The sequence below is a fragment of the Pangasianodon hypophthalmus genome, chromosome 13 (assembly GCF_027358585.1).
Source record: "Pangasianodon hypophthalmus isolate fPanHyp1 chromosome 13, fPanHyp1.pri, whole genome shotgun sequence".
NCBI classification, from domain to species: domain Eukaryota; kingdom Metazoa; phylum Chordata; class Actinopteri; order Siluriformes; family Pangasiidae; genus Pangasianodon; species Pangasianodon hypophthalmus.
The window spans coordinates 6,405,764-6,425,854 of NC_069722.1; the positions used below are offsets into that span (position 1 = coordinate 6,405,764).

The 20,091-nt window shown below is 37.5% G+C and overlaps 1 protein-coding gene across 5 annotated transcripts in view; it reads right to left on the reverse strand.

Annotated features, from left to right (window-relative positions):
- The window catches only part of znf385c (zinc finger protein 385C), a 94,403-nt gene that overhangs the window by 39,793 nt on the left and 34,519 nt on the right, over positions 1 to 20,091 (reverse strand). The window contains exon 2 of one of the 5 annotated variants that reach the window (XM_026917252.3): positions 13,807 to 14,074. The exons of the other annotated variants lie outside the window; for them this stretch is intronic. Coding sequence (XP_026773053.1) covers positions 13,807 to 13,816 — 10 coding nt within the window. The 5' untranslated portion in view covers positions 13,817 to 14,074. The remainder of the gene's footprint in view (positions 1 to 13,806; positions 14,075 to 20,091) is intronic. 5 annotated transcript variants of the gene reach the window in all.

Consider the following 20,091-nt stretch of genomic DNA (forward strand, 5'->3'; position numbering starts at 1 on the left):
ACCGGCCCCCGATCCTGCCATCAGCCGTGTAACGCCGTAAACACTCCCCAGAGCCAACCGCCGCCTGGAGAACGATTAGCTGCTCTTCATCAACAGGACCCCACTAGCACACACACACACAATGTGCGTACGACTAGTGTCTGATGTTTTTTGTGTGTTAGTTTTGCCATAAGACCAATTTTATGGAGCTAAAAATTCTGATAAGCTTGTACGATACTGATTTTTCCTTGATTGTGATTTTCCATTTTAAAATATCAAGATAAACAATTGAAATTGGTTTAAGAGCAGTACACAATAATATTATCAGCTGCGCAGTTGGGAACTGTGGCGATCGCCCAAACTTGGCTGGATTGTTGAATTTTTGTAGTGACTCTGTAGTAATGCGTGCCAAAAAATATATATATACATATATATATATATATATATTAAAAAAACATAACAGAACATTTCGTATAATCCTTTTATAAATCTCTTGTCTAAGAGTTGACATTTTGTGCGTTGATGTGGCTCAGTGTTGAGCAGGAGAGAAAAAATTTGCACATTTATTTTTTTTTCTGAAAACCAAAATTTCAGCTGAAATTTTTCTGTCATCCCTAATAAATACAGTAAACTGATGTTAATAATAAATACAGTAAACTGATGTTAATAATAAATACAGTAAACTGATGTTAATAATAAATACAGTAAACTGACGATCCAGTTCAGGGTGCAGCACTTCTCCGGACGGTTTTCCTGATGCTTTCCCATTGATGCCTAAGCACTGCAATGTAATGTAAAACCGCTTAGGTTTGTACGCCGAGTGTGTACACCGCATTTTGTGAATTTGTGGGTCCCCCCTCGTACACTGCTAGATTTTATTTCACAATATTGAACTTGAAACATTCTCCATTTACCTTGACACAAAGCGAGGAGTGCACGTGAGTTGAGAGCACGAGAGATCATCTGCGATTTTCCTGGGGAGGAAAAGATCACTCTTCGGGCGTATATTTATGAGGGATAACTCCTACTCCAATGTTTTTACAGAGCTCCTATGCAAAATGCATAATGGTTGGCAAGTCTGGTAATATAATATAATATAAAATAATATAATCTGTGATAAGTGTCAGTGGATATCGTAATATCATATAGGGATGATAATATCATCATATCGCACAAGACTATTTGATAGAGTCACAAAAGTAAAAAAAAAAAAAAAAACATTTACAGTATCAAAATCCAAAACTGTACTGTCGATCTTCTCCATCGCCGCTTCTGAAGGTCATCTTTGGTAGAAACTATGCAGCTACATTCATCCTACGCATGCAGTCTCACTCTAATAACCTTGGACTTCTTATTCTGAACATGGATCGCTAACAATTTCTGTTATGCAACTTTTGCAGATAATAATATTAGTGTACAGCTAAACTTCAAGCTAAAAATGGAGACGAAGTTTTGAAAGTTGTAATGTTTTCCAACATCTGGTCACTGTGCGCACTGCAATAGTGACTGCTGAAGAGCTAAAGACAACCAAAGCACACAAGAAAATCTTTGGTTTAACTGGAAACTCCTCAAACGCCTATGACAGCATGAGTTTGTGCTACATCTGACTTCCCAAATAATCAACAGAAATTTTCATTATAAAACATTCTTGTAGTACAGGACGCAGGGTTTAAATGCTTAATAAACATTCTCAAACCAAAATACAAGATGCCAAGGCCATCTGTATTAAAAGATCACTATTTTGCAGAAGGACGTGGGCAAAATTAATTAAAAAAAAATCTGAGCCAGCAGATCTGTGTAATAAATAGTAAGTAAATATAAGTGAAGCTCTGCAGAATTAATAACTTTCAAGCAAATAAAACATGATAACAGTATCAAACCTGAAAATGTGTGTATCGTTACATGGCTAGCCAGGATAATTTCATGTGGTCAGAAATGTAACGCACACCACTATGTTAAATTTAACATAAATAAATTATGCCTATATAAATTATATATATATATACATATATATATATATATATATATATATATATATATATACATATATAATTATATACATATATAATTATATACATAATTCAGAGTTTCCCAAGAAGAATTTAAAAGAGACCTAATCTATTATCAGCCTGTGTATGTGTGTGTGTATGTGTGTGTGTGTGTGTGTGTGTGGAGATGTTATAATATCTCTGTGACCACTAAAGTCATTCCATTTAACCCTGAGTTGAATTCATTTCTTCTGAGATCCAGCTGAGCTAAAAGAGTAAAAAGGGTGAGAGAAACGTGTGTGTGTGTGTCTGTGTGTGTGTGTGTGTGTGTGTGTGTGTGTGGAGACAGAGACAGCTCCCTCCATCATGAGCTAGAGTTCTATTGTCTCTGATTCGCTCTGTCTGCCTACATCTACCGCCTGAAGGTGAAACTCATGCATCACCCTGACTGCTGGCCTGCTTGTGTGTGTGTGTGTGTGTGTGTGTGTGTGAGTGTTCCACCCTCCAGTGCCCGTTGTTGGCCTGGTGAGGTGTATGTGAGTAAGCAATGCATAATGCATCAGCTACATACGCTCTGACACTGAAACACAGCGTGGCCTTTTAAATTCACTCTTCTCTTAGTCATAGATGTTCTCCACCTCTACTCCGCCAGAGAGAGCGAGAGATAGAGAGAGAGAGAGAGAGAGAGAGAGAGAGAGGGGAAATACATAATATATAATACTGCTAATCAAACACTAACACATTTCATGTTAAACAAAGTTATTTTCCCTCACCAGTTTTCCATTACAGTTAATCCATTACAGTAGGGTCATGCAATGACATGCACAGAGCGCTCCTACCTCAGACAACACTCTGAACAGTTTTTCAACTTCTTCAAACCGTTTGCTGCTGATCTGCACTCAGATCAGCACTTCAGCAGCACATACTGTAAACTTGCAAAACTTTACATTAGGGCTGGACGATATCATGAAAACATCATATCACAATCCATTTCTACGATACACGATATGTATCACGGTTTGCAAACAAACCGCCAGAAATACAACAGTGTTGCATTAAAAAAACCCTCAATGATTCCTTTAATGTCTACAAAAATTCAGATTTAATTTTAATTTTTAAATTTTATTAACAATGTAAAATATTTAATATTGAAAAGAAGGAAAAAAATCTGTAAAAATACACATAAATAAATAATTTTAGAATTTTAAAAAGACTTAGTACAAAATTTTAGCATCAAACCAACTACTTCCAGTCAGTTTGTAATGATTTAGTAAAAAAAAAAAAAAAAAGATATCCCATTATCACAGAAAAGTGTATTGTTACATAATTTATCATGCTATCGATATTATATTGTCATATCACCCAGCTCTACTTTACATTCATGAACACAATAACCTTCACAGTATTCGCTTTCTCACACACACGTTTGTCTTACTCTGCTTGTACACTGACATTACTATTAATGCAGCTAATTAATGGCACGCAACACCTAAAACTACCCTCACACACACACACACACACACATATGACACATAGGCTTATGTTTTTATTTGGAAAAAAAAAACCCTGATTAATTACGCTTCCAGACCAAGTGAACGTCAACTGCCACACGTCATTCCACAATCTGTTTCAGAGCCCAGATTTCTCTGCCATATTGCTCTCTGCACATCAACCCCATCAGTTACGCTATTCACCAGCATTAAAGGTATCGTCAATCATTTGCAAATCAGAAAACGTTCCATAATATTTAGTGAACTACTTCTCATATTCTGCCAAAATATCTACGTAGAGGAAACACACTAGTCTCTGTTGCACCTCTGAATGTAAGTGTGAGCAAAACAAATATTGTGGATCACCAGCATCCAGCCAATCAGGACACGGCCGGTTAATAACCTGTAATAGCTGCTTGTCAATTCAAAAAGCTTTTCCTCTTGCGTTAGTCTAAGCAGCATGCGTTTCAGAAGAGTGAACTCTGAATAAATGAGCATATTTGTTTGGAGTTTGTTTCAAAACAAAACGTCAGGCAAAATCACTGCCTACATGTTTAAGATCTAATAATTGACTAAGAGCAGTCTGTCCCATTTCAGATTCAGAAGTAGTATAAAGTCCCTCCAGAATGATCTGCACTGATTGCAGACCTGACATTTTCAACCACTGTTGATTTTTATGACTCAAAATATCATGTGAGATGGTCAGCGATGTAGGCAAGAGCCAGTGACAGCTCCAGCATCAAAGATGTGTGCTTGAAAGATTTAGTGAGCACCCTGCACTCTCTGAAATGGTTAACTCCTCTTGAATGATTATAAAGATCAGTATTTTTTATTAAACAAAAACATGCTCGAGATCTTCATGTTAGGAGGACATGGGCTGTTTCTAAATGACCCATTCATGCGTATTCATACATCCTGGCATTTCTACTGAGGGTAAAAGTGAACATTAGTGGTATGACGAGTAATTCTCATTCTGTCATGACTGCTTACTGCTGCTTAAACATAACCCTCATTGTTCCTGCACCTCCAGCCTGAGCAGTAGTGCAGAGTGAACTTCTCTTATCAGACTTGCTGTAAGACCAATCAGTCCGTCTGCAAACTGAGAGGCTTAAAGCTGTGGCTCAGATTTAAAACAGCTCCAGCTAGTGTGAGCCTGAAGGTAGCTACGAGAACTGATCCACTACTCAAACACTCTGAGCACCCGCAAGAGAAGAGAAGAGAAGAGAAGATGAAAGAAGGGAAGAGAAGAGAAGAGAAGAGAAGATGAAAGAAGGGAAGAGAAGAGAAAATGAAAGAAGGGAAGAGAAGAGAAGAGAAGAGAAGTGAGGAAGAGAAAATGAGAGAAGATGAAAGAGGGGAAAATAACAGAAAATTAGAGAAGAGAAAATTAAAGAAGGTAAGAAAAAGGTAAAGTACAAAAGAGAAGAGTAGATGAGAGAAGAGAACAGAAGAGAAGAAAAACCAAAAGAACAGAAGACATGATGAGAAAAGAAAATATGAGAGAACAGAAGAAAAAAGGAGAATGAGAGATGAGAAGAGAAAATAAGAGAAAACAAGAAGAGAAGAGAAAATCAAAGAAAATGAAAGAAGGAAAATAAGACAAAATAAGACAAAATTGGAGAAGAGAAAATTAAAGAGGATAAGAAAAAGGTAGAGTAAAGTACAGAAGAGAAGAGCAGATGAGAGAAGAGAAGAAAAACGAAAGAATAAAAGACATGAGAAAAGAAAAAATGAGAGAACAGAAGAAAAAAGAAGGAAAACGAGAGATGAGAAGAGAAAATAAAAGAAAGATGAAGAGAAAATGAGAGAAGAGACAAGAAGAGATGATTAGAGAAGAAAAATGATAGAAGAGAAGCGAAGAGAAAATGGGACACAAGAAGAGGCAAAAAAGACAAAAAGAAGATTAGGAGAAAAATAATAGAAAAGAAGAAAAAATGAAAAGAGAAAATGAGAGAACAGAAGAGAAAAGTAAAGGAGAGAAGAGGAAGGAAGAAAAGAGAGATACAAGATAAAATAAGAGAAGAGAAGAAAAATGAGTGAAAAGAGAGAGGAGAGAAGTGAAAATGAAAGAATAAGAGAAGAGAAAATGAGAGAAGACAGAATGAGAGAAGACAAAATAATAGAGAAGAAAACGAGAGAAGAGAGAATGAGAAAATGAGAGAATAGAGGAGAGAATGAGAGAAGAGAGGATGAGAGGATGATAGAGAGAGAATGAGAGAATGAGAGAAGAGAAAAGAGAAAATGAGAGAAGAGAGGATGATAGAAATAGAGAATGAGAGAATAGAAGACTGTAACCAGAGAACTGATATATCTCCATCTTTTCTGCCTCTTCTTTTTAATCCATTGCTGACTGTAGCTCCGCCTCCAACGTCACACTGTATATTAGTAAATCATTTGAATAAGAAAGGACGTCCAGCTCGTAACTTTTCCCTCTCTCCTCTCTCCTCTCCCTCTCTTCTCTCCCTCTCTCCTCTCCCTCTGGCATGATTTGGCCGTCCTGACAGAGACGATTATTATCCAACCAGCTGTCTGTTCAAAATGCCAAAAATGACTCCCAATCATCTCGTCCATCTCGCCCCGTGATGTTGCTCTCTATTTGTGGTGTGTGTGTGTGTGTGTGTGTGTATGTGTGTGTATGACTCTCAGATATAACAACACAGCGACAACAGCCACAAAATCAAATCATTGCTCTGTGCTGAGACTCAGTGCTCACATATGTTCACATTGCTCTCAAATCATTAGCACTGAGTCATTCCAAAATGGCAGCCTGCGCCCTTCAGAGTGCACTACACAGGATCAAAGCTGTTTGTTTCCCATGAAATTGCAGATACTGGGCAACTGAGATCGTCAACATTTCCGTCATCAACCTGCTGATTAAATTTGTATTTTAAAAAAATCTTATATACTGCTGACTGTATTAAGTTCAAAAATGAAGTTAATATTTATGCAGAGAAAGTTCCTTGTATTCAGAGATGGGTTAAGCACCTGCTTTAGTCAGTTTTCTGGGTGCACTATTCAGAACATGCTAAAGACCTGTGTGTAGTTCACGCCTTTAAGGTTGTCAGATATTTTGTGAGTAAAAGACAGGGATTCAGTACAGGTATTTAGATCTCCGCCTTTGAACCTGAAAAAAATCAGGAATAGAAAACGAGGACTGAAGAAGGAAATAGCATGCTTTTCCTTCTTTGCTGTCAAATTTAATATAATGTAACATAAAAATAAGAAACAATTTAAAAATGAAAAATGATATATGGATAAAAAAAATGTCCAGCACTGGGGAAAAAACACAAAAACAAATTTGGTTTAATTTAACAGAATGGCTTCCATATACAGCATTATACATTATACAGCAGAGAATAAAACAGCACTTGATCCAGCACATCCTGTTTATTTTGCATTTTTTAAAGATTTTTAATATTGTGCACTGACAGTTACTCGTGCACAAAACTTAATGAAGCCATGGCATAATACTTCGAGGTCATGAAATGCTAACGTGTGTGTAGGATGTAGTTCATTCTATCACAGATTTAATTCACTTGATAGTTTCAGTATTTTGAGTTGTCCAGTTAATAAAAAAACGTGCCGCCTCATCTGCATTGGTGACAGCTCACTTTAAGTTCATACGTAACTTTATCCATAAATATTTGCTCCTTGAGATAAGCAACGTCTCTGATTAAGGTGCTATATTTACTTGGTAACCTTTCAAATAAACTCTGCTTGTTTGAATTTTAATGGAGCTACTTTTACTCTCCCAAGTACAGAAAAAGTATACTTTTACATCCAGCTGTGTTCTTCTGCCACATTTTGGTTCTCTGACTGAATGCTAAATATCATTCTATTCAGCATGCCGTGCACCAAATATAGTGTACAATGCCATTATGTGTAAAGAGTGTATATATAGTGAACTAGATGCCTTTTGGGATTTGTCCTAACTGTGAGCTGGCATGGCTTAAATTATAAAAGAAAGATAACAAGAAAGGCAATGTTTGCTCTAATGGTAGAAGAATTTTTTTAAAGATGTGTCCAATTTCTTTTTGTTTTTGTTCATATACACTTTTCACAATGGTAATCTTTTGCTTCAAAGACAGAAATAATGACATCTATTTCTCAATAAGCCGATCAGAACTGTGAAATTCGCATGCGTATTTTATTGTTGCATCCTGTGAAACTTGTGATGGTGCAGTCTGTTGGCAAGTTATTCACATTTCAAGGCTTTAACATAGGCCCAAGGGGTTATACAATAAACCCAGTAAAATTCCTCTGCAGCAATACTGTTAACTTTTGATCTAAACATGTAAAGACTGCAGTGCATGTGTCACTGGCGTAATGAGTCCAGGCTGGAAAAGGGCTCTGGTGTCTGAACGCTGCTGTCACCTTCCCTGCAGCGAATGGAGGCTTCGCCAAGAGGTTGTAGGCAGGAGACAACTATTTTTGTTGCGCTGGCTCAAACTGGTCACACACTTTGTCTAAAGTGTCCCTTGGCCTCTGTTACAATAGTGCAAGTGTGGCAGAGAAAAGACTCCGACAGCAGAGACTCTTTTAGAAAACACAGAGGAGTAAATGGCCCGGAACAGCAGAAGAGTCAGGCTCGTGTCTGACTGGATGCAGCAGCACTTTACTTCAGTATCTAGGAAATGGATACAAGTCATTTTCACTTGGTCATCTGAACCAGGGTGAGCGGTGTACCCGTATAAATGAGAAACCGGTGGAAGAAAGAGGGCACGGTGTCACCATAACAACGGTGATTTCACCAGTTTGACTGCACATCACCTATTCATTAATTAGGGTTTTGCACAGACTAAAATATCAACGTTTATTAGACAGTGCACTAAACCTAAATGCATTTTTTTTGTCCTGCCAAGATGCATGGCTTCTCCATATGATGATTGGGAGATCTCTTAAAGGGATGGAACATCACTGAAACGGTAATGAGCACGGCTGAAATCGCAAACTTAAACACATCGCCACCAGACATGGATTCCCAGAGTGCACAGAGCGGCAGCAGTCTTTCACTTTTACACAACTAGTCTAGATTGTTAGTTTTATCTTTGTAATTGATAAATACTGTAAAAAATTGTAAGTATAAAGTTTGTTATTTGTGTTTATTTTTGTTTAGCTATAGGTCTAGCTACTTAGTCAAATTTAGGTAGCGACTTGCTAGTGCAACATGGCAGACACTACTAATGTTTTGACCTGATTTTGGAAAACTGCACTTCCCCTATTTAAAAAATCACCAGCCACCAGTGGCACAATTATTAATGCAGCTAATTAAGTAAATAAGTAAGGAAGGAAGGAAGGGAGAGAGGAAGGAAGGTGATGAAACATTGTGATCTAGAGAGACAGAGAGAGAGAGAGAGAGAGAGAGAGAGAGAGATGGAGTCAATGTCATTACCAATTTTCTTTTCTTTTGTAAAGCACTGAGTGAGAAAATCATCTTGAAGCAGAATATTGTAGTATAGTGTTTTATAGTGTATTATGGTGTAGTATTGTGTATAGTGTAGTGTAGTGTATTATATTGTATAGTAGTACATTGTAGTATAGTGTAGCATAGTTTAGTACAGTATACTATAGTATATTGTAGTGTATTAAAGTGTATAGTGTAATATAATGTAGTGTAGTGTATAGCATAGTATAATGTAGCATGTAGTGTAATGTAGTGTAGTATAGTGCAGTGTCACACCTCACTCATCACCTGTACTCGTACTGTACACTTGCTCTTGTAAGTAACAGTAAATAAATCCATGTTCAGTAAAAGTGTTTCTTCCCTCATTCATGCAACATCATTACAACAACAATAATAATAATAATGAGGAATGTTCTACTTTACACACTAGCAGGACATGAATCATTAGTGTTTCACTGATCTCTCACTCACAAGGGTCACAGTCAAGTGCAAAGTGTGTCTGATGAGGCACAGTTGCTCGCACGCGCACACACGCGCACACACACACACACACACACACACACACACACACACACACACACATACATACATATGCACCCCAAAGAGTTCAAGCTAAACAGGGACAGACAGACACATCTTACACTGATGGCCATTTCAAGGCAATCGTAACCCCTGCTGAGTCCAGCATATGTTGCACCCACTTCTTTCTCTCTCTCTCCCACACACACACACACACACACACACACACACTTCAGAGAGCTGACAGGCCAATCAAGCTCACACTGTCATTTTGTTTTAATGACTTGTGCTGTCAGTCACTCTGTTTTACAAGCAAGTCACTCTCTCTCTCTCTCTCTCACACACACACACACACACACACACAGACACACACAGACACACACAGAGTCATCTAAGCTCTTTTTTTATTATATTTCCTACAGATTAAATTTAAAACAAAAAATGAAAAAGCTTATGTTTCTAAAATATTTTTTAAAATCCATAATTTGTGATATAAGTGATATGTAACACTAATTATTTTCTGAGATGCAATATTTTATTTGACTAATCTTCATTTTAAAAAGACACAAAAAACATACAGTGCTAATGTCCTCTAAGACTTTTAATGCTAGAAGTATTTAAACACTCAACACAATATATATTGGAGCAAAAATAGAAAATACTGAGCTTTACCAAATACAGTTTTCAATCTTATTATAAGATGGAAATATAAGATTTAAGCATAGTATAAAGATCTTATAATCATATTCTTTAATCTCATTATATTCCATTCTCTCATGTTACATTTAATAGCAAAAAAAGTCTTTAACTATAAATTGAGTCAAACACAAAATGGATTTAAATTAAGAAATCACCCAGTTAAGCCAGAACAATTAAAAGACAAAATCAAAATGATCTTTTTTCCATGCTTACATAATAGGAAGAACAGTTTAAGCACAGAATCTGCTAAATGTACTGAAAATATTCCTTCACGATTACTCTGTAGTCCACAGGAGGATTTAATAAGTGACCATAAGATATGGCTAAAGATAACTCCAATTTCATGAGAGCAGGAAATGGTCTAAAATGCAGGTTAAACTCTGAGCTCTGTTCATGACTTAGCAAAGGATGTACTTCTGATTTTGTCAGTTCCATTTGTAAAACACAGAAACATCGAAACATCCTTTTTACAATTAGTAGCAATAGAAACAAACATTATGGAAAACAACGAAAATGATAATCCATTCATGTGGGAATCCTCCATGGCAGGTGTGTATGTGTGTGTGTTAATGTGATGTTGATTGAAATGATCTTTTTGTTTCATTTTTTTACAAAGACATTTTTGTCTTTTGACTCTGAGGTCAAAATTACATGAAGATAATCTCTCCAACAGAAACATCATTTTTTAAAATGGTCAATTTTGATCTAAACACGACATAATGACTGTAAAATGAGGGTGGCTGTATCCAGACGCAGTGACCTTGAATCATGACCCCCAAACCTCTCCTATTCTCCGCCTCCCTCTCAGCCCTAAATGCTCGAATTAGAATTAACCGCAGTGCCACTTTCGTCATTCCTGCCTCTTCTGTCCTTCTCTCTACATGTCCCACAAACCACAACTGTATGTAGAGAACCACAAACATGGACCCCATCTCCCACACACACACCCACCCACCCACACACACACACACACAAAACGCATGCACCTCCTACATGCATGAGCTTTATCTCACAAACAGGCAGATTTGCACTGCGGCATGACTGCACTGACGTGATTTCACAGGCAGTGTGTGTGTGTGTGTGTGTGTGTGTGTGTGAGTGCGTACATGCATTTGCTGCAGCCTTCTTCTGTATTATGACATGAAAGAATGTACAGCATGTCCCCTAAAATCATCATCGCCTTTTATTTACAGAAACCGCTCGATGTGTCCACCATCGTCTCAACACAAATTCCTAAGAGTAGAATTGTTTGGATACGTTCAGTATATAAAAATATACATCAACTCTGTGACGCTGGACTCTATGAGGAATAAATTGTATATTTGGACTGATTTAGTATTATTGCTTAAAACGATTTAATTATATTAACCTTCTTTCTTCTACTGTAATGTTAGCAGAAAGAACGTTAATATAATTATCTATTCTATCACACAGTTACTGGAAGATACGCTATAGGATTCAGAAATGTTAAAGGAGTTTAAGCCCATAAATGTAATATATATATATATATTACATTTTACACACACACACACACACACACACACATATATATATATATATATATATATATATATATATATATAGGCTTAAACTCCTTTAACATTTCTGAATATATATATATATATATATATATATATATATATATATATATAAATTACGTGCTTTCTGTAACATTCAGGTGAACTGTACACATATATAATGTGTTGTATGTGCAATAACTTGTACTCATTTCCTCTGTACATGTATTCACCTAAGGGCATGATGTAAAAATCTTAAAGTCGGATGTAAAAAATAAACCCTGAGGAAAGAGAGGAAAAGAGGGCGAGCTCAGACACACCGGCCCTTCACACCGTTACACAACTTTATAAGAACGTGTAAAAAACGATTTATTTTACATTTATTTTAACCAAACCTACAAAACGCACGCATTATATCAGCAATGGCTCAATAATAATGCGACAAAAACGAAAAAGTCCCGCTTTCATCCTTTTTCATGCTCATTTCCAAGGAATTGCAAATAGAAAATATATAAACAATATTCGGCATAAATAAATTACTCTATAAATCTTATGGATAATTTAATAAATGCTGAATAACAGAACCCCACTGAGTTCAATCGGAGCATTACTATTTGTCGGGAAAATGCGTCAGTGATTCGGCTTTAATAAAATCACTCATTTCATAACAAGTCCAGAAATGCATCTCGCTTCGGTTAATGTGCGCTAAAGATAAATAATTCCCGCAAAAATAAATCATGAGTTTGGTATCGATGAAGCATTTTTTGGGAGAGCGCGGAATCAATGCGGGATCATTTTTAATTTTCCGCTTCGCTGAGTCTGAGCTCGTGCGGCGCCGTTTGACCCGCAGCTTGAGCACGAGGCCAAACGGAGCGGGCTTCAGTCCAAACCCGCATAGCACCGCAAAACCACCACTAACCAGCACCACACATATGATCTCTTATACCACACTTCAACCTTTTTTTAAGAAACATTTTGTAGGCCTACTGCGGGTTACACGCGATTAAAAAGAGAGAGGATTTATTTAAAAGTGGGGTAAAAAAAAATAATATTATAAAATAAATATGAATATATATTTTTAAAAAAAACCTATATTAAAACCTCTATGATCTCTAACTTTAAAAAACTTAATTTTTCGCAAAATATAAAAAAATGATGTGACATCACATGGGGCATGAGATAAACGTTTTAGACTTATTGTTAGGAGGAAAAAAAAAAAAATAATTAATTCAATAAGTAAATAACTAGGCCATAGTACTGAAATAAAATGATGAAAGTGTTAATAATGTTCAATATTCAACACACATCCTACTGCACCAAAAAGAGGGAAGAAAGAAGGATTTAAAGACAGAATGTTAGACAGAGAGAGAGAGAATGACCAAGAAAAACACACTCACACACACACACACACACACACACACAGATTTAGTTGCATGTTAAATGCCATTCCTATGCACTCAGGCGTGCTGTCCAGTATCTCAGCTAAAACAACACACCTTTCTTCTCTTTCTTTCTCTGGTCTTCTGTTTTATTCACTCGTTCCTTCATACCCGTGCAGTGGAGGTCAGAGAAGAGGAAATGCACCTGCTCCCATTACAGCTCCGACTCATCACCTCGGCTCATTAAAGCATTCAAATCGAGTGTCCAGTCTCTCTCTCTCTCTCACACACACACATACACAGAATGCCCTCTAAACGACACAAAGTCAGTCCACAGAAGGCAGCTCTGATGCCACCCAGATGGCACACGTTCGTACCGGCCACCTCGTACGGACTGAAACACACTGCAGATCCGCAGTGAAGAAAGACAGAAGAGTTTACCAAGGCCGGGGTTTAACCACGGTGCCGTATTGTTTCACATATCATGTACGATATATATGTGGTGTCACAGGTAGCGAGACCTTGTTCAAGCAAGCCAAAAAATGAACGAGAACTCGACAGACATGCAATATACACTCCATATTCTGTAAATTAGACGCGTCAAAAAAGATCTGAGATCCTCTTACGCTTCAGGATACACACGCTTGTCACTGAGGTGCAACCCTCAGGAGGATGTCTTGTGTAGAGGAATTTCTCTTCATAACGTACATCATTAAACATCTTTCAGAGTACATTTAAATGATTTGTATCTGTACAATGCATTTTTTGACATTGTAGACACACACATGCACACACACACATCAATGCAACAGTGACCAGCTTGTGACTTACCGATCAACATGTCTGTGGAAGTCTTCAAATCAGTCCAAGGTTTTTTTCCCCCGAACAAATCACAGTAAACACTGTTCGACTTTTCGGCACTCGCTCCTCTTCAGTGACGTGCGCTCTCGTGCACCGGCGCAAAGGAACGCCACATGAGCTCAGCACTGCTGCCTCCACTCACTCGTCGAGGAGGAGTGGAAAGAGAAGGGAGGGGTGAACTCATCAGCCTCTCTCTCTCTCTCTCCCTCTCTCTCTCTGTATCTTTCTGCCTTTTAACCTGAACATATGGGGAAATTAGCTGGTTTTATTTTCTCCTTTCACGGTGCTTGATTCCATCTAAATAACTGTGTGTGTGCGCACCTGTGATTGTGTGTGTGTGTGTGTGTGTGTGTGTGGGTGGGGGTAATAACAGCGAGGTACGATGGGTCAAATCTGGCACCCACTGTTACATTAGCATACCTCTTTTCAAACAGGCCCTGGCAGGATAAGTGGGGAAGTAAATCAGGTGAAGTAAAGGAACACGGCGTGCTGAAATCAAACGCTTCTTTCGGGGTTTTTTCCCCTATTACATCCTCATCTCTCTTTCTCATTCTCATGCTTTCATCAGTTTTTCCCCCACTGTCCATGTCCCCTTCCTCCATTGTGCCTCCTACAGATGTGCTGAATGAGATAATCCTCAGCACCACATTAATTACACTTTTTTTCAGCTCTGCAGACGCTTATTATCACAAAAATCTCTTAACTCATTCTCACACTACAGAACTGCTCTTACTAATTAGAGTCAGAAGGTTAGATATGTTGAAAATGTGTAAAAACTGCAGGTGACAGATATTAAATCATTTACATGCAACATTGTACAGCATTTTAACTAGATTGTCGAGAACAGGATGCACCAAACCAACTGTCGGTCAAATTCCTTTAAAAGTGGCTTGAAAATTTAATTTGACATAAAAGTTTTTAAATTCATTTTTATAGTACCACAGCATGACCACTATAGTGTTTTCGGATTGCTAAACAATAATGAGAATTAAGGCAACATCATACAACATCATACGTTTATTAAAGACTTTATTGTTTTAGATTCGTTTTTATTTATTTACCCACACTTTTGCTTTCTGTTGCTAAAATTTAGCCAAATTTGATTTCTTGCGCTTGCTAAATTTCTTGCACTTCCTGTCATCTTCAATTCTTCTTCTCACAGGAATAATTTTTTCCTTGAAAGCTACAGAATTTTTCTTCTCTTTATTATTGCTATTGTATAAAAAAATCATTGTAATTTCAGTCCTTTGGCAAGCGTGTAACTGCTGCACTGGTCATACCATAAAGCTCACTGAACTGAATGTAAGATCTTGGAGTTTTGCCCTCTCTGGTAGAAAAATGCTACTGCAAGATTTTTTTATGAACGGACATTTCATAAAGTGGGCTGTGTTCTCTTCTTTCTCCACTGTGTGCATTAATCTCACGGCTCTGAGTGCACATACTTTGACAGAATTCAATATACACCAAGTAAAACACATAAATAGTAATGACAACTATTTATTATTTAGTAGGGTCGTCTGGTGTTTGGGACGCAGCCCAAGCGTTTGCGTGTTATGACTGCTCAGTATTACAGGGAATAAAATACAATGAGGGGAAATACATTCCATCCATTCTCTGTACCGCTTATCATACACAGGGTCACGGGGTAACCTGGAGCCTATCCCAGGGGACTCAGGGCACAAGGTGAGGGACACCATGGACGGGGTCCCAAACCATCGCAGGGCACAATCACACACACAACACGGACAATCTGGAAATGCCAATCAGCCTACAACGCATGTCTGTAGACTGGGGAGGAAACCGGAGTACCTGGAGGAAACCCCCGAAGCACTGGGAGAATATGCAAACTCCACGCACACAGGGTGGATTCAGTCCCCAAGCCCAGAGGTGCAAGGCAGCAGTGCTAACCACTAAGCCACTGTGCTCCCAGTGGAAATACATATTCAGACATTTTTGTTTTTGTTATTTAATGTACTTTCAGTGCATATATCCACCTCAAATTTACACACATGATGTCTTTTGACTTATGTAAAAAAAAATTATTCATAAGCATAAACAAAGATATGTTAAATAAACTAAACTTATTGATCATGGAAACAGTATTCACAATATATAAAAATATATATGCAAAGTTTACATAAAAATAAATCAAGGTCTGGGGATAAATCCTGCAAAAAATGTTCCCTTGCAAACTGTGTCTCAGTAAAGAAGTTGCCATTGGCTGGAAAGATTACACACAAGTAGCAACCATGGTGATGGTGAAGGTGAAAAGTTCTCAGGAACGACATTATTAAACAACACTTCAATGGATAAAGCTACAGAGCCACAGCAAAGACATTAAACATCCCTACCAGTACAACTGGTTCAATAATATGAAGGTGGAAAGTTCATGGAACCACAACTAATTGTCCCCGGACAGGTTCGAAACATAAGATTTCACAACGCGCTCTCAGACTAATGATAAGGAAGGGAAGAGAGAGATCAGCGGTCACTCGAAAAGAGTTGCAGGACGACCTGAAAGCAGCGGAGAGTTGCTTTCAGTTACACAGAGAACAATAAGCAATGAACTGTACCCCAATCATTTCCGTTCCCACACCTCACGCAAAACTTCTCTGCTAAAAATCAAAAGCACGGAGCACACCCAGAGCAAAACAACTCATAGTACACCGTGTTTTTCTCCTCTGACTCAATAATTTAACAACTCCACACACTGTAGCTTTAAGTCTCCAACATACAGTTGGGCTGAATCCAAAATGGCTTCCTATTCACTATATACAGCCAGGTCCGATAGTATTTGTATTTGGACCTGGTCAATTAACTTCTTGTCAGTCAATTGTCTTTGAGCTCCTGAAAATGGAGGTACTTCGTTCAAAATGGCTGTAATTCCTAAATGGTAAATGCCATATTTTTGTGGAACCTCTTAAAATAAAGCTGAAAGTCTACACTTCAATTACATCTTGATTGTTTTATTTCAAATCCATTGTGGTGGTGTATAAAGGTAAAAATCACAAAAACTCTGTCATTGTCCAAATACTTCTGGACCTGACTGTATTCTCACTACATAGAGTACTGTAGAACATACAGTAAGTAGTGCACTATATGGCCAATAACCACAATTTGTGCTTCTTGAAAATTTTAAGAACTTACATGTAACATCAGTTTTAGGACAAATAGTTTGCTTTTATGAATATTTAATGAAAAATTAATACATAACTTAAAATATGTGAAATAAACTAAGGTTTTAAATGACAGTGAAATACCAAGACATTTTGGGAAAGTGTTTTGATAGAAGGAATTATATTTTAGATATGCTCTGTGTATGTGTGTGTGTGTGTTTGTACTTGTGCAGCCTGCAGCTTTAGACACAGACACATTAGCAATGACAGCTGTGTCCTCTTCCTGCCAACATACTACAACAAACCACGCATGCACGCACAGGCACACACACACACACACACACACACACACACACGCACACATCAGTTTCATGTTTCAAAAGCCTGCCAATTCGTAGCTTTTATTAGAAACATTTTAGAAAGGAATTCCAATTTTTCAAGTCTTAATATATCGTTTTCATTTCAGCATCACAGAACCAACTCTCATTCCTGCTGAAGAACATCGTCACAATCCATCACAGTTACGTCACTGAGCATTCTCTAAAAACTTTTTTTTTTCAAAATAATACATAACGTTATACAGAGGTTTAACAAACAGTGTTAATGTCTGTACAGTCTGCTCTGATATGAAGTGACCGTAAAGAGGAATTTTGCCTCAGAAGCTGCTCTGAGGGATGTGTGGAATACACGCTTGTCTTCTCTGCTTCTCTCAGTGGTCGAGTTAACACCAGACTCAGTCTTTGGACTGGATCAGGGCCTGTGGCAATAGCAGCGTTGCAGTGTGTTATCTTTTTTTGGGTTCAGCAAGCATGTTGCAGAACCATCGGAGGGCACATGTGGTAATTTTTAAAGCTGTTTAACTTTGTGTTGGCTGTAGATTATGTTTCTAACATATATATATATACAGTATACAAATTTTAAAACTAACCAACAATACATGTTTCAGTTGTACTGAACGGATAACGTCATACAAATCCAACAAAACTGTGATGGATTGTGGTGACACACTTCAAACTTGAAATAATATGAAAACCTCAGCAATGCTGCTACACCTGATATACTTGTATCAGCATCTCACACACACACACACAAACACACACATACATACAGTACCTGTGTCCATTTTTCCAAAAGCATAGTAAACTTACAATCATTGTAACTATTAGAAAGTGTGTTCAATGTAATGTTCACTCTACAACTTAACAATGTCCTGGGACACTATACTTTTGGGAAACTCATATCGGGTCAGTTTTTATTCTTCACACATCAGAATTTACGGATGTACACTCCTGGGATGTACACTCCCCAAAAGGGCAAAATATTAAGCTTTTAATGGTCTTAACAACAAATCACTGGTCAGGAAATTAGCAAGAATTAAACAAACAGATAAAGGAAGTTAGCATGCGAGAGCTTTTCCCTTTGATTTCTTAAAATGTGGCCCTTGATAGGCTGCATCAGGTGCGGCAGATAACCAAATAAAGACTAATCTTTTTAAAAAAAATTCCCAGAAGATATTTTTGGAAAACTTTATATACCCAGATATGTGTTAGTTTTACATCAAACATTTTAATCATTATAATGATTTTACCTTTGCATACAAGAAGACTATATAAGTGAATTTCCCTGTTTCTAGCTTTTCCCCAAACAGTTCACTGCAGCAAAAGGAAACCAGTAAATGGTGGCACAGGAGCTCTCAGGAGTGCATTTGTTTCATTCTCGCTAATCATTAAAAGCTTCATATTTGCCATTTTGGGCTTAGCCCATTTTTTTGCCCAGGAGTGTATACCGTTTACTGTAGCATCACTGTCTGTAAAATAGGCTAAATAAATATATTCAAGAGAAAGATTTTTTTTAAATTTAGAGCAGGATCAACATTTTAGCAAAAGGAGCATTTCCTAGGAATCCTAGGAACAATCTTAGGAGTTGAGATTTAACAGCATTAATCAAAAGATTAAGATAAAAGGATGATTACATTTTTGTCATGGATGTAATAGACAGAAGTAAATCTTTCAGCCGTGGCAATAACAATGCTGTAGTGGTTTATTTACTGTCAGCCTGCTCATTTTCTGTGAAATATGGGTCTTATGACTGATCTGTATGGCAGCCTGAAAAAAATGTGCTTTATACCATACAGTATTGAGGGGAGGTTTCTTAAGGTGCTTTCACTCTTGCTGTTTTTTTTAAATGAAAACAGTCACTGGCCGGAGTGCTTTTTGTGCTGATATGAAAAAAAAAGCAGCTCTTACCAGTCCTTGTATCAGCTAACTAATAGCCTAGCTTGCTAAGTAGATTAGATTTATCAGTAATAACGTTTAAATAAAGATTGTTGTGAGGAAGCTGATGCAGCCAGTTAACGTGGGACGTCACGTCATGTACTGGTGAATGTCACAAAATGTTATTTTTAGTTACAATGCAGTGTTGGAATATTGCCAATGAAATATTTATAATAATATTTTTAATCTCCTTATTTGCTTTCTAACAAGACTAATTTCGTCCTCATTTTGTCCTCCATATTTTTTCCCATGATTGATCAGAAGGTAAAAAATGTTTGATGTCTAGTTGAACTTTGAAAGCTCTGTGACTAAAAGAATGCAGAAGGCAACACTTTTAAAAAGCATCCAGCGAGGCACCTAGTGTGAGGCAGCCTTAAGGAACTTTTTCCAAGTTACCACAAGTAATTGTCTCTATACACTGTCTCATTCGAGGCCATGATTACTTTCTGTCCAAACAAACAAGACTTCCCAGTAAGTCAGTCTGCTTATGATTCAGCTCCTTCATAAATATTTCAGCATGTATATAATAAGGACTCATCGTCGTCCGCTATCCCAGAGTGCAGTAGAGTGGGTGACATGTGATTGGCAGGTGGGCACTATAGGTGATTTGCCCCATCAGTAGCATTAGAAGTCTATTAGAGCAGCAGTCTGATGCAGAAAGAGGAATTTAGGTCTGTATCATGACCTTGACAGCCATTTGGCAGAAACCTTTTCAGGTGAAAATGGAGGTAAATGAAGAGACCTGCCAATCAACTCAGCCATTTGTTATTTAGGTTACAGTAGTGCACATGCATTTGGATTTGGTAAAAAGCATTTCCACACACACACGCAGATACACACACCTGCACACACACACACACACACAC